At 42.5% G+C, this 23,996-nt stretch overlaps 2 protein-coding genes across 5 annotated transcripts in view; one reads left to right on the top strand and one right to left on the bottom strand.

The window, feature by feature from the left end:
* PTPN11 (protein tyrosine phosphatase non-receptor type 11) overlaps positions 1–9,224 on the bottom strand; it is a 71,800-nt gene extending 62,576 nt beyond the window's left edge. For 2 of the 3 annotated variants that reach the window (XM_019734066.3, XM_074321626.2), the window contains exon 1: positions 9,083–9,224. In XM_019734066.3, coding sequence (XP_019589625.1) covers positions 9,083–9,096 — 14 coding nt within the window. In that variant the 5' untranslated portion in view covers positions 9,097–9,224. Of the gene's footprint in view, positions 1–8,383; positions 8,773–9,082 lie in introns of those variants that run through there. The other variant, XM_074321627.2, reaches the window with a different exon arrangement.
* Positions 8,888–21,184, top strand: RPL6 (ribosomal protein L6). 2 transcript variants are annotated; one of them, XM_074321629.2, is made up of 8 exons: positions 9,364–9,681; positions 16,355–16,506; positions 17,434–17,670; positions 17,761–17,859; positions 19,039–19,182; positions 19,731–19,779; positions 20,358–20,542; positions 20,994–21,184. In XM_074321629.2, exons 3-8 carry the CDS (start codon positions 17,434–17,436, stop codon positions 21,144–21,146), a joined length of 867 nt encoding a protein of 288 aa, XP_074177730.1. In that variant the 5' UTR covers positions 9,364–9,681; positions 16,355–16,506; the 3' UTR covers positions 21,147–21,184. The 2 variants fall into 2 exon arrangements, 1 of the variants encoding a protein (XP_074177730.1); XR_016022404.1 differs by lacking the exons at positions 16,355–16,506; positions 17,434–17,670; positions 17,761–17,859; ... (2 more) ...; positions 20,358–20,542; positions 20,994–21,184 and adding an exon at positions 9,835–9,939 and having other exon boundaries at positions 8,888–9,681.
* The last annotated feature ends 2,812 nt before the right edge of the window (positions 21,185–23,996 follow it).

The following is a 23,996-nucleotide window of genomic DNA, read 5'->3' on the forward strand; positions in this document are numbered from 1 at the left end:
TTTTTCTTACTGACTTAGAGGAGCTCTTAATACAACCAAAAAATAACTCTTTATTCTATGCGTGACAAATATGTGACTTAGCTTTATTCCCGTTTTACTCTGTTTGTGATGGGTTCCCCCCCCCCCAACAGAAACGAATCTGGGCCTGATTAAATTTATCAGATTTTTCTTTTATGGCTTCTGGGTTTCTTGCTATGTTTGCTATGCTTAGAAAATACTTAACTCTCAGTATTGTTGTGAGACAGAAATAAACTAATAAACTAATACACATAAAATGCTTAGCACAGACCAGTCTGCAGAGTTTCACCTTTGGAACTAGAAATTTAGTTTTCAGTCAGAATAAAATACAATAGTCACTGATGTTAACAAGACCCTGCGAGGTGTGGCCCCTACTTGACTCTCGTGTTCTGGTGACCTCTCTGTCTACTTCAAATGTATCACATGTGGCTTTTGCACTTGCTTTTCTCCACATTCAGATCCGACCTTCTCAATGAACCACATACTCCCTGTGGGTGATGCCAACACGGTTCTAATCACACATTTCTACAATTGCCAGGTTGCAGACTAGCCTGGCAGCTCTGTGACAGGGCAGAGAAGCTACCTATTTCTTCCCCAACGTGTACCTCCAGCGCCTAGCAACAGGCTAACACGTTATGCCTTAGGAAACACTTGTGGCTGAAAGGGAAGGAAGAGGGCAGCGCTGGGGTGAGCTTCCATCACTGCTCCCTCCCACATCCACGGTCCCCCGTCTGACCTAGGTGGTGTCACAGAAGGCTGTCAAAGATGACTCCCACACGCACGGTCAGGAAGAGGCACAGACGTCAGCTGGCTAAGGCTCTTGGTTAAAAAATCTGGTGTTTCCAAATGCATGAGGAAAGAGCCTTTGGGACAAGTTTTGGCTTATGCACAGGTGCCCAAGACATTCACTTTGGAAATTCTGATTAAAATGACTGCCATAGCACACAGATAGGGGAATATCTCCTCCTCAGCACCACACACGGTGTAAGAATTGACTGAGTACCAGAAATGACAATTGCTGGAGGTGAGGCTAGCTAAAGACCACCAAGACCCATTAGGTATACTGGCAACAGGAGATCGGGCAGGTGGCGGTCTCTCTACCCCTTTATTAAATAAACTCTATTATTCCATCTATGACTTATAATTATACCTATCATGTTATTCAGAGTGAACAGAGGTGAGCGATGTTTACAGGGAAAGCTCAGCAACCAGCACTTAGCACAAAGGCTGGACAGGATAAGGAAGGGCTTAGTAAACATTTGTTATCACTGTTGTTATCATTATTATTAGTAGTGGAAGATATGCAGGCAAGATTCTTCTCCTGCGTAATTATGTTAGTTTCACACAGGCCATTTTGACGTAGGTATCATTTGTGTTACACGGCCTTGTCATAAACTTAACTTCACGGCTCAGGGGCTGTCCCTACATTATTTCAAAGAGCACATAATTAGAAATTAAATGTTTTTCTCCAGAACCCAGGTACTTGAACTTTGATCTACTGTAAACTCTCCTTCCTATTTTCTTCAAAAAGCATTTGTAATTACCAAAAACTCTTTCCCAATTATATGTGTAATATTTGTGTCCAATCACCGACAATTCTGTGATTTACAGTATGCTTGTCATTAACAGCAACAGTTAGAGCTCATTCAACCCGAGATCTTAGTGAGGGTAAAGAGCAATGGAATTAACAGAATTAATATTATGTTATAGGGCTGGCCTCAAGGATTATAAACTTGTAACATTGGGTACCAAGGCCATACATCTCTAAGCCCGCCCCCGCCCCCAGTAAGAATGCAAACAGTGGAGGTTACTTCACACACAAAAAAGTTATGTAAATGCACCTATATTACCTAAAAGGAGGGGGAAAGGCAAATTAGCATGATCCCACCTGAATTTATCAACAAGGTGATTAATATAGTGGGTCCAGACAGGATGAGAAGAAACAGTCGCCCCCATGTATACAGTAGGCATTTGATGAATGGCTGTTGAATGAATGAATTTGAGGGAGGTGAAGAAAAACCAGGGAGGATAAAATACGGACAGGAGGGGGAAAGGAGGGACGCAGAGAAAAAGTCACATGGGGGAGGAAAGGGGCAGAAAAGTGTCCTCCTCTTGCTCATTCTTAGTATCTGCAAACCTGCCAGCCCCTGACAATCTCTTCTAATCAGTCACGCTCTGGGCATTGTCTATTATTCACTAAGGACGTCAGGTCATAACATGGTCCAGGTGGGTACCACTCATTTCATAGAAAAAGCTGAAAATGTGCGCGCACACACACACAAACACACACACACACACACACACACACACACACACACACACACCACCATCACCACCACAAACAACAACAAACACTTGTGAAGAGCCTCAAGTCAATGTCAAAAACAAAATAAATGTCTCAAACACATGAGCCCTGTGCTGAGGGGGCCGGAAGAAACGAAAGACAGAACCCTGCCTGCAAGCCAAACTATTTGCCAGGAAGTCACACCAGAAATCGAATTCTCTCACTGGTGAACGCAAATTCTGCAAAGGCTTAGCTCTCTGAGGCTAGGAACTGACTTATGTCAAGTGAGTCTTAAAAAAAAGTGCTGATGAACCAAAAAGAGAATACACTGATGCTGAATATTTTGTTTTATCTATGCACCCCTTTCCTTTCCCCCGTGATGTGGGGAAAGTCAAGCCGGCCAACAGTTTTAGGAACTTATTCTCAAGGCGGCTATGCTAAAAAGGGAGTTTAAACTGGGGATCCAAAGTCTAATTTCAGTTTATTGCCTAAATGTAAAATGATACTGGGTTATCCCTCTGCTCCAGAAAAATCATTATCTTTGTCCTTGGGGAAAAAGTTTATGGTTTGGTACTTTCTGCAGATTATAAGAATTTTCCATTTTCTAATTAAATTTTAATATTCTATAGGAAAAGGATAAGTCATGGAGAAGGGGCAGTCGATAGGGACAAGCATTCTAAGTAACAGAGGCTAGAAAAACGTTCTGGCAGCTTTTTCATGGTAGTGGATACCTATGTCCTTATAAATCACTACCTTCTCATGGAGTTTCATCGGTCAGCATCTGTGCCCTGATGACACGGCAATAGAAGGAAACTGCCTCCAAAAGTCTTTCCATGAATGGCTTCTACCCTAGTTCAGAGCGTTCCCTCGCTTGTTTGCTCTCGCTGACTCCACGCCTGACTCCGACTATCCTTCCTTCACAGGAGCCAGAGGGATATTTTTAAACAGATCAGCTCATGCCACTGCCCTGATCACGTCCTTCTATGGTTTGGCGCTGCTCTTAAAAATACAACCCCAACTCCTCTCCATGGCCCTGAGGGCCTTCCACATCCCTGGGTGTTCTAGTCCCCCCGACACCCCCAGTCCCAGAGCGCCCCCTCATGCTCCCTTCTGTTCTTCAAGCAGTCCAGAAACTTCCCCCACAGCAGCGCTTTCACACCTGCTGCTTCCTAAAACCAGGAACACCCAATGCCTCAGCACGTTGCCTGGTACCTAGCAATCTCACCGTAAACAGTTCTTGAATGGATCCATGTTCCATTACGAGAGTGTCGATGGGATGATGAAGAGGTGGCTCTATAGCCCATTATCTTTTAAATAAACATATCACATGTGTGTATAGACAGACATAGACAGATGTGTACATATGTGTGTATCAGGTACGAGCACATATATATTTTAAACAGTACATTCTATAATGACAGATTTCCATTTCAGTTTGTACTACCTTCATCAAACTCATTTGAGGCTGGCGTACAAGTCTGTCTGCCTCTCTAAATTCAATGCTCTTTGCAAACACGAACAGCATCTTTCATATTTCAGTGTTGCCAAGGACCATTGAACACACCAGTCTGCTGAATGCACACAAGCTTCCGACACTCAGTAATGAACTGGGCAGCATTTTGGGATGTTTGAATCCATTTCAGGGGTCTCAAACCCTTGGTGGCCGTCTATAACTCCCACAGAACCTGTCAAACATCAGTATTCGCCTTTGTGTATCACGTGTTGTTGAGTGGACGCCAACTCCTGGCGACCCTGTGAAATGACTGATGTCCACAACGCTCTGTCCTCAGCAGCCCTGCTCGGCTCCTGTAGGCGCGTGTCTATGGCTTCTTTTAGGGAGCCCATCCTCTCACATCTGGGCCTCCTCCTTCCCTGCTGCCTTCTATTTTTCCCAGCATTATTGTCTTGTCCCAAAAGCCCTGCTTTCTCACGAGGTCCCGGAAGTCGGATGGCTTCAGTTTTGTCATGTTTGCCTCCAGGGATGTTTCAGGCTTAATTTGCTCTGGGACCCACTTGTCCGTCTTTCTGGCGGCCCAGAGTATCCCTAGAGTTCTCCTCCAACACCATCCTGCAAACAAACCCATTTTTTTTTCCTATCAGCCTTTCCTTTCCTTATTTGCCTTTCCTTTCCTTGAAAAGGTCAGCATTGAAAGGCAAGCGCTGTCTGCGCTCCCCAAGGGAAAGAGGAATAAGCACAGTGTCCGCTATTGTTCTGCAGAGAAACAAATACAAACACGAGTCGGCTCTGTTTTTCCAGGATCTTGATGCGACTCACTAACAGTCTCCACATTGACCATGTGCGAGAAGGGTAAGTAACCTTAGCCGTGGCCCCTGCACTTGAGCAGCTCTGGCCAAAAACCCAAGCTGACATTGGGACATGACATTAATAAAGACATCCCAGTTTCAACTGCAAAGACATAGAACTGTCATTTTTCAGCAAGGCAAGTTTATTTACTCCCACAGGAGATAAACAAACATGGCCACCAGGGAGAGCCTGGGACAAAATGTACTTGACCTGTCATAGATAAACCAAAAGCCAAGAGTCTCAGAAGCAGGGGGAGGGGTTGCCTCTCCTCTCAGCTCAAGACACCGCACAGTGTCTTTCAGAGGAACAAAAGCAAATGTAAAGGATGTGCCATCGGCTGAAGGAAGACGGAAAATACAGCCAGCTTTGCCAGCTGAACAAGGCAGAGGAAGGCAGACGAGCAATCTCAAAATCTAAATTCAGTACTCCCACCGCTCAATTACCTGGAGAAATGTCATTTAATTAAATGCCTTCCTTTCCCTCCCGATGATGTAGAGAAGTATGAGTACACTGAACACACTGACATTTTAATTACCGAATGCACACAAAAGCTAAACCCTAACACATGAACCAAAAATAATTATTTTGATAATGAAGCAAAACAAAACTCACAATAGTACTTGTCATTCAGGAGTTGGCTCACATGATCACCTCTTCAGAGACTTTTCCTAAATCCCTTATCAAAACTAACCACATTCTTGGAGCTCCATGCTCCTAACTCCGAAGGCAGCCAGTTCGATTCCCACATGGGCCAGTGGGCTCTCAACCACAAGGTTGCCAATTCGATTCCTCGAGTCCCGCAAGGGATGGTGGGCTGTGCCCCCTGCAACTAGAAAACAGCAACTGGACCTGGAGCTGAGCTGCGCCCTCCACAACTAAGATTGAAAGGACAACAACTTGACTAGGAAAAAAAAAAAAGGCCTGGAAGTACACTGTTCCCCAATAAAGTCCTGTTCCCCTTCCCCAATAAAATCTTAAAAAAAAAAAAAAAAAAAAAACACATTCTCCCCATTTGGTTTTTTTCCCTCCCAGCAGTTACAGCTTATTACCTAAAATTGTCTTATTTATTCATGTGTTTGTCTAATCTCTCAGCCATAAGAACAGCAATCTTTGCCCATCTTACTGCTTTTTATCCTGCCTGGTTCAATAACTACTGGTTGAATGAATGAATACTGAGGTTAAAAATAATTTGAAAAAGAAGAATAAAGGTGGAAGACTAACACTATCTGATTTCAAGACTTGTTATAAAGCTCCAATAATCAAGACCATGTGGTACTAAGAAAAGGATAGACAAACGGATCAGTGGAACAGAAAAAGTCCAGAAATGGACCCACATATAAACGGACAACTGATTTTCAACAAAGGTGCAAATTCAATAAAGAAGGAGGGTCTTTTCAACAAATCTTGCTGAAACAATTGGACATCCAAATGTCAAAAAGAGAATATGCATCTACACCTCATACCATACACAAAAATTAACTCAAAGTGGATCAGAAACCTAAAACTATAAAACTTGGAGAAAACATTTGAGACCTTGGGTTAAGCAAAGACTTCTTAGGAATGACACCAAAAGCATTATCCATTAAAAAAAATTGGTAAACTGGACTTCGTCCAAATTAAAAATCTCTGTTCTTTAAAAGACATTGTTAAAAAAATGAAAAGACAGAAAAATTCAGACTAAAACTTTGAACTTTTAGTTAAAAAAAAAGAAAGAAAGAAAAGACATGCCACAGACTAAAATAAAATATTTGCAATTCTGATAAAGGACTAGTATCTAGAATTAAGAACTCTCAAATTTCAATAATAAAACAAACAACTAAATAAAAAAGAGGGAAAATATTGTATCAAATACTAGCTATGTCGCCAAAGAAGATATACAGACAGTAAATAAGCACATGAAAAGATGGTCTACATGATTAGTCCCCAGGGAAAATATATATTAAAACTACAATGAAAATGAGATACCACGACACACCCACTACAATGGCTAAAATTTAAAAACTGACCACACCATCTGCGGTGGGAATGCAAATGCTGTAACCACTCTGAAAAACAATGTTGCAATTTCTGAAAAAGTTAAAAATACATCTACTATATGATCCAGCCATACCACTGATAGGTTTACGGAAAAGAAAAGAAAGCGTACATCTATACAAACACTTGTACCTAAACATTCAGAGCAGTTTTATTTGTGATAGCGAAACTCTGGAAACAACACAAATGTCCATCAACAGGTGGATGGATCAACAACTGGCAGTACATCCATGCAATGGAGTATTACTAAGCAATAAAGAGGAATGAACTATTTGACATATACTACACCATGGATAAATCTCAACATAATTATGCTGAGCATAAGAAGCCAGCCTTAAAATTCCATTTAGATAAAATTCTAGGAAATGCAAACTAATGTATGGGGACACAGAGCAGAGCAGAGCAGTGGTTGCCTGAAAAATAAGGGATTATGAAGGACACAAGGAACCATCTCAAGCAGTGATGGACATGTTTCTTATCTTGATTGTGGTGATGATTTCACGGGTATATACATATATCAAAACTTATCAAATTGTACACTTAAATATATGTAATGTATTGCGTGTCATTTATACCTCAATAAAGTGGTTAAAAATAATAAAACAGACCTACAACCTGAAAAATAATAATTCCCAATTATGTGTGTTACGTTCATAACTTGACTTTTTTGGTGGCACACATTTCTTTGTTATAATAGGTGAGTCAGGGAGGGCTGGAGGAGAGGAGGAATTACTCCATTTCAAACTGTCATGTTTACCACTTGCTGGTTGGATATCCCCACACTTCCCTGCTTCTAGACGAACAAGCTGGACAATGTAGGGTCTATTACTACCCAACCCCTTACCCACCGCCAGCCCCATCTTTTGTCTCCAAAAGCAGCAGATCCTTACTTGTCTGGAAGAGCAGACACAAGGAACAAAAGGCTCAATGACTATTTGACAGATTAAAGAATAGACAACTGTTTTATTTAAAAGCTCCCTAAAGAATTACATTTGAGGCTATACACTGCCCTGTTGAAATGCAATTATGTATTACCCAGATCTGCAAGCACTTGCCAACAGACCTGTCCAAGTCCCTCACTTCCTAAGTTTCCAGTTTTCTTTTTTTCTCACTCTTTTCCTTCCAGATCTGTGAATAAGTATTGTGCAGGTGTATTTTGAGACGACATTCTAGTATTTTGAAGTCTCTCATTCAAATAACCCCAACAGGCTAAACAGTTTTTCAAATGTCTAAGACAGTGACCACAACAGGGCAACCAAAGAAAGGACTAAACAATGAGCCTTGTATGTGAAGGGTATATAGAGTGACTATACAAAAAAGCAGATCACCATCTGAAAACAACAGATCACCCTACTGTTTAATAACAAAATTAAGACCTAAAAATGATTAGCAAGTTATAAAATAATAGCAGCATAGTGATTAATAGTGGAAATTCTGGCTCTCCCATGTGTTGGTTGAGTGACCTTACGCAAGTTGTCTAACTTCTGAAACTCAGTTTACCCATCTTTAGAAAGGGGATAACAGTACCCTACCTCGTAGGGTTATAGTGAAGATTAAATGTTTGGCTTACAGTAACAGCTTAATAAATGTCAGCTATTAGTATTATTACCCTGAACTTTCAAAGGACCTCATTAATTCGCTAATCCTCCTTCTGACTCTCGGGTACAAATCCTGTCATTTACTAGCTTGTTACTTCGGCGCCTCAGTTTCCACATCCGTAAAAAGAAGGTCATTAACGTTACCTGACTTTCCGGGTTGTGGTGAAGGATTAAATAACGAGAAGAGACACAACTCCCTTCCCTCCCATCTCTCAAAGCGAATATTGCAGAGGAAGGAAATACTTCTAATAGCTGCAGATACAGTCAGTTTTTCCATTTCTGGCACGTGAAGGGTGGGGTGGGGGGAAAAGGAGATGCAAAGACGCCGACAAAGGGGTCAGGGGTCCCGAGTGAAGCCCCCAAAAGCGCGCGACAGGCAGAGCGACCTCGAGCAGCTCCACCGTCGGGGACCCAGCCCGGAGCAACTCCCTCCGCTTCCCTCCCGCGTCGCGGGCCCAAGGAGCCTCCCCAAGCGAGCGGGGTTATTTCGGAATCACCATGAGGCAATTCTCATGAGGCAATGGGTCAGGAATGCGGCGCCGAGCCGGGCCGCCGGCGTCCGCGGTCCCCGCGGCGGCTCTACCTGCCCCCGTCCCGACGGGCATCCCCCAGGCTGCGGGAGCCGGAACTCCGGGAGGCAGGAAATGAATGGAGACCCGAGGGGTGGGAGCGAGGTGGGACCGGACCCCGGCCCCGGGAAGGCGAGGAGTGTGGGGGGGAGCCTGTCCCCCGACCCCAGGCGGACGACCGAAGTCCGCCCGACGCGCCCCCTCCCGGGCGAGGCTGACCGAACACGACGGGGGCCGGGCCGAGGCCCGCGCCGGGCCCCTCCGGGCTCCTCACCTCCGCGATGTCATGTTCCTCCCGCCCTCCGGCTCCGCGACGGACCCGCTCCTCGCTCAGGCTCCGCTGGGCCTGGTCACATCGGGATGGCCCGAGGGAGGCCCGCTCGGGACCGGACGCGGGGCAGAGCCAGCCGGCCGCGCGCAGACCCCCCTCCAGGCCTGGGGATCCCGGAGACTGTGCAGCCGCCCCCCAAGCCCGGTTCGCTCCTCCTTCGCCCCCGCCCTTCGCCGCCGGCGCCATCGTGACGTCACCGCGCGCGACGCCCCCCGCCACTTCCTGCTTCCAGGCGGCGGGACGCCGGCCGCGGCTGGTGATGGCTCGTGGGGGCCGCCGCCTCGCAGTTCCCAATGTACCTCCATGTCCTCCTTTAGACGTCGGCTGCCGGGCCTGAGCTGCCGCTCCGTGTTGTACGCGCTGCCACAGACCGATAGTTCCCGTTCCCACCGTGTCAGTTTTCATTCCGGCGCTGACGGCCAAATCGAATCTCATTCATTTCATTCCTCAAATCGCCGCTCCCCGTACCGAGCTGTGTAACCTTGGGGAAGTTGCTTAATTTCTCTGAGCCTCAGTGTCCTCCATTCCTTCGTATCCGTAAGGTAAAGAGAGTCATTGTATTTTCCTCGTGGGATTATTGTGAGGCGTGAACATGTAAAATGCTTAGCGCTAAGCCTGGCCTATTTAGTGTTTTGTAATTGTTCGCTGTGTTATCAATGTAATTAAACATAGGTTGAGGGTTTTCTGTCTGCTAGGCACTGTTTTAGACCACGGGGACACAACAGGGAAGTGAAAAGACAAAAATGCCTGCGTTCTGGGAGGAGCTACGGTCATCAAGATAAGTAAAATACATACTCATGGTAATATTCCCATCCTTCCTTCTTGTCTTTTCCAAACAGCCCTTTAGAGTATCCTTTGAAATAGAGTAGTTAGGGAAGGTTTCCCTGAGGACTCGAGTGAAAATCAGATGCAGGAGCAGTCAGTGGAAGTAAGTGAGGGGAGTAGCATTTCAAGCATCTGAGGTAGGAGGCTGCCTCCCATTGAAAAACAAGAAAGAAGTCTCCAGTTGGTGGTGAAAGGAGAGTAGCAGGAGGTGAGAAAGAGATAGAAATGGTAGAGGATCCTGTAGGTTATTTAAATGAACAGTGAAAGGGAGAGCCCTTGAAAGATTTTTCGGCAGAGGAGGAATAGAATGTGTTTTTAAAGTATTACTTTGGGTTCCCTGTGAGGAATTGGATCAAGAGGGCAAGGCCAGTAACAGAAAGACCAGAATATAACATACTGTGGTATTCAAGGCTGTAGGTGATGGTAATTCGGAGCACGAGAAGGTAGAGTTTTTACCTAATGAATGCACGTGACTCGTTGAAGGCCACGGATCTAGTGAGTGAATTCAGCCCACATTAGGTAGCTCCGAAATCCTCCCAGTGATCCCCACTCACTCCTATACAAAGAACTTTCACACAGTGGGCCAACTGCGTCAGCATTAATGTGCTCCTTACAAAAAAATTGTCTTTAATATATGCAAATTTAATTTAGGTAATAGCATTCAGCAAGAAGTTGCTCAACCTGTTTCTCTCCATATTCTCCCTAAATCTTAGCCACCTGGACAACTCAGACAACATCCTAATTGATCTCGGGCCTGCAGGCTTTCCCTGTCCCATCCCTTCAGCACATAATAGCGACAGTAATCTAAAATGCAAATCTAGTCACTCCCTAACTTGGAGTACTTCAAAGGTTTCTCACTGCTTTTAGGGTGAAGCAAAAAGGGAACAACAACAAAAATTTAACACCCTCCTGATCTGATCCCTGCTCACTTCACCAGCCCTACCTGTCCCCACCACTCACCTCGTTCCCCATGACCCGGTCGTGCTGAATGACTTTCATTTCCCCTCCCAGCTGAGATGCTCCCTCTCCCTGGAGGGTTCTTCCTGACCCCTCTTCCCCATGAACTCTAGTTTATGCCTCAAATCTCAGACTGGAAGTCATCTCCTCTGGGTTAGGAAGCCCGCTGTGATTCTCCCAGACCAGGTGATGTGGTCCCCAAGACACCTCTCCTATCTTAGAACCAAACATACTCCATTATAATTCGAAGACACAGTATAATACGGGGGATTAAATTCTTGATATACAAGCTCAGCCTGTCTGCCTGGGTGTCCTATGTTAGGTTACTTGACTCTGTCTCAGTTTCCTTCTCTGTAAAATGGAGAGATCAAAATACCACACACCCCATAGGATAGGTTCCAAAGAATAAAAGGTTAATGTTAAAAAAAAAAGTTAATGTTTGTGGAGTACAGTAAGTCCTCACTTAATGTCGTCAGTTCATTCTTGGAAACTTCGACTTTAATACAAATGACCTATAACAAAGCCAATTTTATCATAGGCTAATTGATAGAAACAAGAGTTAAGTTCCGAGAGAATATTTCTGGTCCCAAAAACATCACCACACGTCTAAATAAAGACCCAAAATACTTCTAATATTAAACATTGAAATAAATGTGAGCTATACATACATTTAAGAAAAGATTAATAAAAACAAGTGCGGTCATTATTTTGTAACCCACTTATTCCAGGTCAGGGCTGAGCACAGCTGAAGCCTATCCTGGCAGCTCAGGGTGCAAAGTGGGAACCAACCTTAGACAGGAGGCCCTTCCATCACAGGGTGCAGGGCACATCACACACACACACACACACACACACACACACACCCCTACACCCACTCAGACTGGGCTAACAGAGAGGCCAGATCCCTTAACACGCACATCCGTGGGATGTGGGAGGAAACCAGACTACCTGGAGAAAACCCACGCAGACATGGGGAGAATGTGAAAACTCCACCCAGACAGTGGATGTGATTGGGAATGGACTTTTTATTCTCAGGAACATTAGGAAAAGAGTGAACGAAATGACGTTATTTTAGGATCTGCCGTACCCAGAACAGTTCCTGGCAAAGTAAGCACTTGATAAATGCTGTTTATCATATGTCTCTTCCAAAGTAAACTAAGCTCTTTGAGCACAGAAACCCTTGCTTCCCCAGTCTTTCTTATGCTTTGTACACTCTGCAGCAAGAAGGATCTTTCTAGAATACAAATCTAATCATGTCATTCTCTGCTTCTATGAGGGAGGTTCAAAGTCTTTAGCACTAAATTAAAATCCTCCCATTAGACTCAAAACCTTTCTAGATATGGAATATACCCACACAGTTTCATTCACCCCCACTCTTTTGCATAATCTGACCGTTTTCAAAGGCCTCTTGCTATTTCTTGCATCTCTGTCTTCCAAAAGTTAGTTTCTTCTGTCTGGAATACCCTTCAAACCCTTCTTCATCTGGAAAACTAAGTGTCAAGCAAGATTCAGTTCCGACTCAATCAGCTCCTCCACAAAACATTCTCTGTCCACACCCCTTGACCACATCCTAAGAATAAAATAGAGACCCCCCTCCCCACTATGCCTCCGGGCTGCCTGTCTATCCTCTCACAGCCCCCAACATCGTTCAAGGTCATTGTTGATTGAGTCTTTTGCCTCTTTCCCTAGATTACAAGCTCCTCTTAAAACAGTCATTATCTTCATATGCCCAGAGCCTACACAGTAGTACCTGGCATATAACAAGCTTAAGAAATTCATTTACAGATGTTTTATTTTTATTTATTTCTTAACTACAAAAGCAATACAAGTGTGTTGCAACAATCCCAATAAGAACAGTAGTTTCCCCTGCTCCTTAGTGGCTACATCCTCCCTATGGCAACCCCAGCAGGGTTAATGGCTTGGTGTGTACCCTGCCACACTTTTTTCTATACCTACACACACACACACACACACACACACACTCTCTCTCTCTCTCTCTCTCTCTCACACACACACACACACACAGTCACTCACATACATAACATATATAGGGACTTTTTTCTGTTTTTTTAATGAATTCATAATATGTGTATATATTTATAGGTTTGTAATGTGTATATATTTATATATACACACATTTGTGTATATGTGTGTATATCTATGTATGTACATACAGATATATATAGAAATAGATAAAATATAGAGAGAGAAATAGATACAAATATATATCTTTGTGATTTAATGTTTTCTCTTAATATAAAATGGACATCCGGCTAAATCAGCACTGATTGTCCAATGCAAATATAATGTGAGCAAATATACGTGTAATTTTAAAGTTTCTAATATTCACATTTAAAAAGTAAAAAGAAACTGGTGAAATTAATTTGAATATGTTTATTTAACCCAATATATCAAAATATCATTCAACATATAACCAGTAAATATAAACAATTATTAATGAGATATTTTATATATTTTTTTCTTATGCTTTTAAAGTCCAGTGTGTGTTTTACACTCATGACACATCTCAATGTGAACTGGCTACTTTTCCAGTGCTCTATAGATACATTTGGCTAGTGGCTACCATGCTAGACAGCACACTTGGATGAAAGTCATTCATTTTCATACCTGCATAATATTCCATAGTGTGGATGTACATGGTTTAGTCAATTCCTGTGTTGATGGACATTCAAATTATTTCAAGGGCTTTGTTTTGTTTTGTACTAATATAGTGCTGCCATGAACTTTTTCGTGAGAAAATTCTTGAGTGAGTGAGTGAATCACCATGTTGACCTTAACACTAACATTTAAGAAAGTATTATCAATATTGCCAATATCATCCCCATTTTATAAGTAAGAAAACTCATGTGCAGAGATTTATCATAAGATCATATAGCAAGTGATCCCCCGGTTACAAGGACAGTACCCTTTCTGCAGCACAACTGCCTACTGGGTTTCTGTCTTTCTGTGACACAGAGACATGAGTCAATGTAAGCATATGTGTGACCTTGGATAAGTCGTTTATTGTAATTGAGCCTCAGTTTTCACCTTAAACTAATACCTCACATGGATGTTGCTTTGAGACTTATAATAAAATGATTTAGTGTCTGCAAAAATGTCTGCTTTATAATTAATAAAGAACTGCACAAAGTTAAGAGTATTTTATATATGGCAGAACCAAGCACCTACTGTTTACTTTATAACTAATACCTACAGAATATTGATACAGTATATTTTGCCCAATTAATGAATGGTAAGTTTGACAATACCACAACATAACACAAGAGGGAGTACATTGATGTTTTTATTTCAATGACAGGTCATTTCACAGATACTTTGTGGCATTTACTAGGTGAAAGTCTCTGAGGTTGTCAGCATTTTTGAGCGGTTCAAGTAAGCAATTCTGCACTTCATTCGTTCTTACACATTTTCTGAAGTAGCAATATCAAGAGGTGCTTTGATCAGAAAGCTGAACAAATAAAGCTGCTGACATTCCCATTCTCAAAAGAAAGCAGTGCCCAAACTCGTCCTTGAGAATATTACATGTCTGGATAGTGAATAATTTTTTATTTTACTTTATTGGGGAATATTGGGGAACAGTGTGTTTCTCCAGGGCCCATCAGCTCGAAGTCGTTGTCCTTCAATCTAGTTGTGGAGGGCACAGCTCAGCTCCAAGTTTTCAAGCTTTGTTTTATTTTTTCCAAGTTTTCAAGCTTTAGTTGCAAGGGACGCAGCCCACCATCCCATGTGGGAATTGAACCTGCAACCTTGTTGTCGAGAGCTCGCGCTCTAACCAACTGAGCCATCGGTCTGCCCCGGATAGTAAATAATCTTGAACTGGTATAAAATACAGTCTTTTCAGATCACATTCATCCTTAATATGCATGGAAGGCAGACAAGTTTAGAAGCCTCATGTTTTAGCGGGCATGGCAACTCTGCATTCACTGTAGTCTGAAGGGTTTCACTGAAATTCCTGAGGCCTTCAGAGGCATCTGACCCCTGTATTTGCATCCTCAGTCAACCGGAACCAGAAAAGGGCTACATGATTTCCAGGGACATAGCCACAAAGCAGGTGGTTTGAACCTGAAGAAAATTGAGGTGACAAGCTCTAGCCAGCACAACAAGAAAGTGGAAGAGAATGGAAAATTCAAGCCAAAACCTATCACAAAGTGTACCTATTTCCTTAAAGACTTTGATGCAGTAAAAATGTATAAGATATACTATGTTGTTTATTTTTTATTTTATTTTTTTACTGGTTTTTATTTTATTTATTTTAACATATTTTTTAGTAGTTTCAGGTGCACAAAACAATGTAATAGACATTTATCATTTATATCCCTCACACAGTGACAACCTCCCTCCCCCTGTTGTTTATTTATTATTCTTATTTTTAATTCTAACACGAGCAAAGATCTCTCTTATTCATCTTCATTCGTCATCTCTTCAGTCTTTACAGACTGATGGTTAAGAGGGCATGCTTTGAAATCAGATCCATGTTGTGAACAAGTTACTTAACCTCTTTAAGGCCCAGATTCCTCACAATAGTATCCTTCACAGGTTGTTGAAAGGATTAAATGAGATAAAGCAAGGCACACAGCACAGTTCTAGGTGCATAGTATACAATGTTTCTCTTATTATCCCTGGTGCATAAACTTTAACAGAATACTTGGCACATAGCAAGATCTCATTAGCAACTATGATGTTGATGACGGTGGTGGTGATAACAAGAACTAATATTTACCTGGCACCACGCATCAGATACTGTTCTTAATGATTATCTTTATATTAACTCATTTAATCTTCCCTAAAACCCTGTGAGGTAGGGATTATTGTTACCCTCACTTTAGAAATAGAGAAACAGACTACAAAGTGGCCAGAAATGCTCGGAGATGTGATGAACAAGCATGTCTCCGTGCCTCTTGCATTTGTTGTCCCAATTGCCACTTTCATCTGTCAGATTTGTAATTATCCTTCCAAATCCTACACAAAACGCACCTCAAAACGATCCCAAATCTCCCAGAAGAAATAACTTACAATTTTTCATTTTTCTGTTTGTTTTTCCCTTGAATATGTGTTCTTTGAGAACAGGAGTATATTTTATTCATTTTAAACTTTAGTTTTTCTGACACTCCGCCATTGAGCATGGTCTATAGTCTGATTAGGGAATATAAGCATTAAGGCAACTGTGGAGAAAATGTCCGTGTAAGTTTCCCAACTAGCCTTTCATAGGAAAGATTTCAATTTATTGGGGATTAGATCCTTCATCCATCTATTTTCTTAGATTGAAAATAGTAGTGTTTTCTAATGTCCTTAGTAAACAAAATAAAAGGTTGCAACTTTATGTTCGTTCCCAAAAGTACTTTGAAAATTTTACTGGTTTATAAAATGAAACATTATCAGACAAAATGTTCTTCCCTTTCGCTTTTTATAAAGAAAAATAGCTCTCCAAAGTACAGTACTTTCAAAAGAGAAAAACCTACATTTCCCATGATGCCTCAGATCCGGAAGGAACTGAGACTCGACTCCTCCCATGATTGCTTATAGACCGGAAGCCGGGGCCTTAGTTCTCTTTCCCAACTTGCAAGGTAAGAATGGTGGCGCTTCTCTGCAAGACTTGGTTTCAGAACCCCAATCCTTCTCCATCCGAACCTGGAGGGTATCAAGTCGACACCTGTAAGGGTCGGACATGCTCGCGACCAACTGAGAGGGTTCCCAGACGCTTCATTTCTCTCGCTTGGGTTTGCTGTGGGGCACGAAGTGGGTGAGATGGAATGCCCAAGAGGCTTCGGGGTTCCGGCTGGTCGCTACCCTCCTGGGCTGGAGGAACGGGGCCCTTCCGGGGATCCATAGCAGGCCAGTGGAACCGCAGGGACCAGGGCGACGATGCCCGCTCTGGAATATCTTGCCCGGTTTCCAGAAGACGCCGCTGAGCTTGTCTCAGCCACGTTGGGATTTGAGGCTGAGGCCAATTGCTGTTTTCCCGACTCCCCTACGTCCACGACCGGAAGTCGCCTCTTGGGCTTTGGGCTTTTTTTCAGTCTGGCCTGAGTTTGGGCTAATTGTATGTTCTCGCCTCCTAAGTCGAATTTCTTGAATGAGACAGTAAGTAGGCCATGTGAAGAGAGCAAAAGCCCTAGAAGCAACCGGTTTCACATTCCAGCCTCTGCTTCCTAGCTGTGGAGATTTGTAAGGCTCTGTGTCTTAAGACTTCCAATTATCAAAACAGGAAAAATGAAATTAGGACTTTTGACCACTGAATGTTTAGCAAACACCTAAAAGTTAAGATAGCTTCCAAGCCTCAAAGACTTCATAGTGTGTTGGGGAGACAACCCCAAATTAACCATTATGAGGGTGTTTGCACGTTTGGGGTTTAGAGGAGGGCCTATAGGTTATAAGGGGAGGGATGAAAAGAGGGTGAGGGCTTGTCTGGGAAACCCATTTTTGTACAGTTAGGTAGTGTTTTGTTATGTGATAATTGGTGAATGCCTTTCTTAAAATACGTGTATTGATAGATGGCGGGTGAAAAAGCTGGGAAGCCGGACACTAAGGAAAAGAAACCTGAAGCCAAGAAGGCTGATGCTGGTGGCAAGGTTAAGAAGGCGAACCTCAAGGCCAAAACGCCTAAGAAGGGGAAGCCGCACTGTAGCCGAAACCCTGTCCTGGTCAGAGGAATCGGCAGGTATTCCCGATCAGCTATGTATTCCCGAAAGGCCATGTACAAGAGGAAGTACTCAGCAGCTAAATCCAGGGTAAGGGGTGAAGGGAACCACTGGCCATTATGTCTTAACCTTCCATTTTTTGCCTGCCTCTGACTTTTTGTGACGTTTGTGTCCTGATAGATTGAAAAGAAAAAGAAGGAGAAGGTTCTTGCTACTGTCACAAAACCAGTTGGTGGCGACAAGAATGGTGGCACCCGAGTGGTTAAACTTCGCAAGATGGTAAGTTTTGGAGGAGAGACTGACTGTAAGTCGGAGTTTTAGTTGAAGCTTGAGTAATACTGTGAGGATTTTGTGTGTGTGCGCTCAGATCGTGTTTACCAGAGAATTACCGCCAATGGAACATAATGGCTTCTGGGTTTGCAACTTGGCTTTGTCATTTACTGTTTTCATCTTAAGTGTAGTTGCTTTTCTGTGCTTTTGTTTCTTCCCTAAGGCAGGAGTAAAGGTATGCCGAACAGGGTGGTGGTGAGAGTTAAATAAATGATGCATAGAGCCTAGGATACTGTCAGGCCTGTAGAACATTTGTCTCCTATAGCAGTGTTTGAAAATTTGTCCTCTAGAGCAGTGTTTCTTGGCTCCTCTTTACCACACATAAGACCCAACATTTTCTTAAGGTTTGCTCTGTAATATCCATTCTAGAAATACCCCCAGATTTATTATACCCTTCACAGTTGAAGATGATTGTACCAGAGGGAAAATGGTACTTGGATTCCTTGTCACACGGGTGGTGTGAGCTGGTTTTGCTATTAGGTATTAATGTTTGGGGTAAAAGCAAGACTGTCCACTAAAACACGGTATTGTTAGAAATAGATTCTTGTTAGTTACTTGGTCACGTCCTTAATAGTCTTTATGTTGGGTCTTATTTTTATAATAAATGAACTGGCAGTCCTGATCAAAACAGTTTTGTATAATTTGTTTTTCTTTGTGGATAAAATGGGAGGGATTATGTTAATATGAAGGATACAACATGATTTGAGCTGGAAAATAAGCCATGCCTCCTGTATAACGTGCAAAATGTTTGTCAGACATGTTTTTCTGGAGAAGTATAATTTACATTAAAGATCAGGCCCCCGAAGAGCTTGAGAATCAACTGTTACATGACATTGTATAATGCTAGCTTGCCATGTGATCCCTAAAGTTTGGTTTAATCAGTAGTTTACAAAGGTAATTTGCTTGGTGTTTTCTGTCTTTGCTTGAACACACAGGCTCCTTCATTTAAATGGATTCCATGCTATGTTTTGCATGTGAAGGATAAAGTGTTGACTTTTTCCGAATGAAAAGTCTACGTAGGAGAAGTGAAAATGCAATAGTGCAAATAAAGTGTTTGAAGTAATTTAAAATGGCTGTAGGTAGCAAAATTTTGACTGACAATAAGTTGGGCCTATGGACTCTCTACAGCCTAGATACTATCCTACTGAAGATGTGCCTCGAAAGCTGTTGAGCCATGGCAAGAAACCCTTCAGTCAGCACGTGAGAAAACTGCGGGCCAGCATCACTCCCGGGACCATTCTGATCATCCTCACTGGGCGCCATAGAGGCAAGGTGAGCAGAGCACCTCAGCTTAGGGAGCTTCTCTGGTATCTGAGGTGCTTAATCATAACGTATGTGCGTTCTGGGTAGGATTTCTTTCTTTACCTGTGTCAACTACAGTCTGCAGGGAGGAGGTCAACAGCCCAGCGACTAGCATGTTTGGCGCATACTACACAATAATTTATACTATTTCCTGGAGTTGGTAATATTACTTGTTTCAGATGATTCAGATATCCCTGTACCCAAAAGTGTTTCTGTATTTGAGTTATTTCCTTAGGATAGATTTGCAGGGATGGAATTACTGAGTTAAAGGACTTTGTTGTTGTTATTGAAAGTAATGGGTGCTCATTAAAAAAAAAAAAAAAAAACAAGTACATAAAAGTATTGTTCCTATCCTAGTGTCACCCTGTTAGTAGGTTGGTATAATGGCTTCCAGAACTGCTGTGCCAAAATATATACGCGTAAGATTTCCTTTACCAAATTTAGAAACCTGTGATTTGACTAATTCAGAAGTCAGTTTCTAATTGCATAAATGTCCAACATTTTTGTTTAATTTACAGAGGGTGGTTTTCCTGAAGCAGCTGGGCAGTGGCTTGCTACTTGTGACTGGTAAGGAAATCCTTGGATTCTGTAGTCTCTGAAACTTTTTAAAACACTGGCAACAATACACTTTTGCTCCCACCTACTTGGAAGTTTTAATGCCATGAGTTTCGGGGCCCCATTTCATTGCCCTATGTACACATGAGTTCTAATGAAGCAGGTATTTAAATTTTATGTGTTTGTATATCACCATAACTGTCACCTACAATGCAGAATGGTTGGCTACTGGCCCCAAGGAATGCGTCCTGCATAGGATTGTAATTGGTCAGCCAGTTAGTTCTAGGATAGAGTCCCTGAACAGGTGAGACGTGACCTGATCACTTGGAAAGCAGTGCTCAATCTAAATTTGTCATCAGGCACCTGTGATTTTGACCAACCTGTATAGGTGACTTAAGGTTTAAAGGGAAAAAACCTTGGACAGACAGATCTTGAAAAGGTTTTGATGCTGGCAGTCGAAAGAGCAGTTTGGAATTTCTTCAGATCCAGAGAAAAGTTAGCAATTCAAATCAACAGATTTTTCCAAATCTAAAGTCAGTTCTTAAATCTTTGCTTCTGTTTTCCCTCATTTATATCCTTTTTTCCCTTAGGACCTCTGTCCCTCAATCGAGTTCCTCTGCGTAGAACACACCAGAAATTTGTCATTGCCACCTCCACCAAAATTGATATCAGTGGTGTGAAAATCCCCAAACATCTCACGGATGCTTATTTCAAGAAGAAGAAGCTGCGCAAGCCCCGGCACCAGGAGGGGGAGATCTTCAACACAGAGAAGGAGGTGAGCTTCTGTTTCTCACTTCGCCTCTGGTAGCACTGCCGCCCCGATTCAGGAGCGAAAATAAACAAGTCTAAGAACCCTTAAAAAGAAAGTTAAAGTTGTAAGTAATGAGGAATATCTGGCGAGTAATACTGCTCCAGGATCTGTTAAGAAACAGTGGTTCTTAATGGCAGGTGGAGCCTAACTCAGAATCTTGAGGTTTTGATGGAACTCTGAATTCCTGCTACTGTTCTGTTGGGAATTCACCCTGATTTATCCTTGACGTGTGTTGTTCAAGTAGACAAAAGGATAAGAGCAGCTCCTTTTATTACATTAAAAACGGGTTATATTTCACAGCCCTCCAAGGAAAGGGTTATCAAAATTGCCTACTAAATATTCCTGAGGTTGAGTACTTGTGAGATACTTGTGCCCTACTTTTAAATGGTTTTCTCTCTCTCTCTTTTTTTTTTAGAAATACGAAATTACAGAGCAACGCAAAATTGACCAGAAAGCCGTGGACTCGCAAATTCTGCCAAAAATCAAAGCTGTTCCTCAGCTCCAGGGCTACCTCCGCTCTGTGTTTGCTCTCACAAATGGGGTTTATCCTCACAAACTCGTGTTCTAAATTAATTACGAAGAACCTAATTAAATGCCTGAACTGTTTCCTTTGTCTTTTTTTTTTAACATCTACCTGGATGTGTGGTTTGACTCTGTAACAGCATGTTCGCTTCTAAGAGGAGTGGGATTACGGGGCTGTCACAGCTGTGTGGCGCCTTTTTAGATCAGCAGTCTTAACTTCCGTACTGTATGACTTGTCAGCTTCTTCACTTCACATCTACCAATATAAAGGAGCGTTTTTCCCAGTCATCACTGAACGAACCTGTACTAAACATTATGTGGATAAGAAATGACTCTTCAGGCCACAGACTTTCCTCCCTTTCAATGATTTAATATCTGTGTCTCCCCATCTGTCTTAATTCTCAGCTTCTCCCCCATAATCGTTAGTTTCATACACAGCAAATGAGGATAGTTATTTACCCTCCCATTTTAATGGAAAACTTAGTCCACTCTACATACTGTTACGTAGACAGCACTGTATTTTGATCATTCCATAAGAAGTGTCCATCTTTCCTGCTTAGTGTAGTTGTCCCCTCTTCTCCACAGGGGATGTGGTCCAAGACGCCCAGTGGCTGCCTGAAATCGTGGATAGTCCCAAACGCTGTATGTACTTTTCCTATCCATACATACCTACGGTAAAGTTTATAAATTAGGTGCAATAGGTCAATAATGGGATATTTCTGTAATGAAAGTTGATGTGGTCTCACACTGGACTGAACCTTTGTGATGAGGTGAGATGGTAAAACCCTGTGTGGTGAAGTGAAGTAGGCATTGGGATGAAGCGTTAGGCTATTGACCTGGCAGCTGTCAGCCGTGTCATCTGCTTCAGGTCCTGAATCACTTGAGTCATGAAGGGTCAATGGCTGGAGAATCCTCTACAGTTGGTTTTTTTTTGACTAGCCTGCTGGGTAACAGCATGGATACGCCAGACGGGTAATTCGCCTCTTGGGCAGGAAGAGCAGGACTGCGAGATTTCATCACATTACTCAGAATGGTGCATAATTTAAAACGAAATGTTTATTTCAGGAATTTTCCATTTAATGTTTTCAGACCATGGTTGACTAGAGGTAACCGAAACCACGGGAAACAAAACCATGGATAAGGGCTACTGTATAATCTATGGACATTTGGGTTTCTATCACTTATACACAATGTAATAACTGTACATATAGATGAGCAAGTATCTACTTTTTGGTGTTAAGGATTTATATGCCTACTAATTTTGATAGGTGGTGCCAAACTGCACTCAGTAGAGGTAACCAGTTTATACTTGTGTGCAAGAGTGCCTGTTTCCCCACAGACTCCCTAAATAATGGGTCGTCAAAGTTGGGGTTTTGGGCACTAGAGAGGCGAAAAATGGCTCTGATTTTTTTTAATTGGTTTTATTGATACATAATTTACATTTGGTGAAATTCATTTTAGTGTGCAGTTCTGTGACATCTGTACAGTTTGGTAAGCACCGCCATCACCCCAATTCCTGTATGCTGTTTTAAAATACACTTTGTTCTCCCATGCCTTACTCCCCATGCCCTTTGACCTCAATCAGCTTGCTCTATCTGGGTCTTTTTTCTTTCTTTCCCAGATTCCACACAAAAGTGAAATCTTACGGTATTTGCACGCTCATTTCAAGTCTGTTCCCACTCCAGGCAACCACTGATAGAATTTCTATTCCTGTAGTTTTGCCTTTTCCAGAACATACAACCTGCTAAGTCTTAGCATATCTTTGAGATTGGTTCATGTTCATGGTTCAGTAGGTGTTTTTGTCAGTATTGCATTACATCAATGTATCACTATTCTCATTCACCCGCTGAAAGACATTTGGGTTGTTTACAGTTATTGGAGATTATGAGTAAAGCCACTAAACATTTGCGTACAGATTTTTGTGTGGATGTTTGTTTTCATTTCTCTTGGGTGATAATAAACTATAGTCATTGTGCTGTACATTCCATCCCCATGTTGTCTTTCTAAACTTCTAGCCAATCCAATAGAGGTATGTAGTGATAGTCTCGGGTGTATTTTTGAAACAAATCCAAATGTCACTTCCAACTATGGCCCTTCAATGGCTCCGTATCACATAGTTTCCGTGCCACAATTATGGCCACAAAGCTTTTAGATGGACCCATTTCTCCAGCCTACTCCTCCACTCTGCTCCTCACCAGGTTGTTTCTTTTAATTCTTCGCATTGGGATGATTTTTCCTGCTTCAGAGCTTTTGCACGTGCCACGTGCTCCCCTGGACTGCCCTTCCCACATGGGACTGCCCCCTACTATGTTAACTAATAATGCTAATTTGACTTCCTGGGTACCCTACCCAGGAGCAAGAAAACATTGCTCAGGACAGTGTAAGCACCCGCTCCACTTGGCAGTTGTATTTATCATGATACAGAAAGATGAGGTTTTGTGGTTGATCAGAGCTAGAGCTCTTCAGTCTACTCCGCAATGCCACTCTGCCCTCCAACTCTTCAACTAGAAGGGCAGCTTCTGGTTCTGGTTTGGGGTTCAGAGGACCAGCTTTCAAACTGGCTTCCCGGGGTTCAGATCTCAACTCTGCCTCTACCTACCTGTGAGACCCTTCACCATTGTGTTTTTATGTCCCCATTTTGTAAAATGGGATAACAGCAGTGCCTACCCTCTCGGGTTGTGGTGAGTGTATGTGAAATGCTGAGAGCCTCGCTGGCACTTAGTAACAAATACGAGCTATTATTATTCTGACCTCTAATTCACCCTTTTCTCTCACCAGTTGGATTTGCACGTGCAAAAGGCCTGGCATGTACCTCTCTTCTCCTACCAGACTAACATCAGTCACCCCTTTGGATCAGCACTGCTGACATTTGGGGCTGGATAAGTTTTTGTGCGCG

Source organism: Rhinolophus sinicus, chromosome 9, assembly GCF_057876585.1.
Source record: "Rhinolophus sinicus isolate RSI-liver-muscle chromosome 9, RSI-T2T, whole genome shotgun sequence".
In the NCBI taxonomy this organism is placed as follows: Eukaryota; Metazoa; Chordata; class Mammalia; order Chiroptera; family Rhinolophidae; genus Rhinolophus; species Rhinolophus sinicus.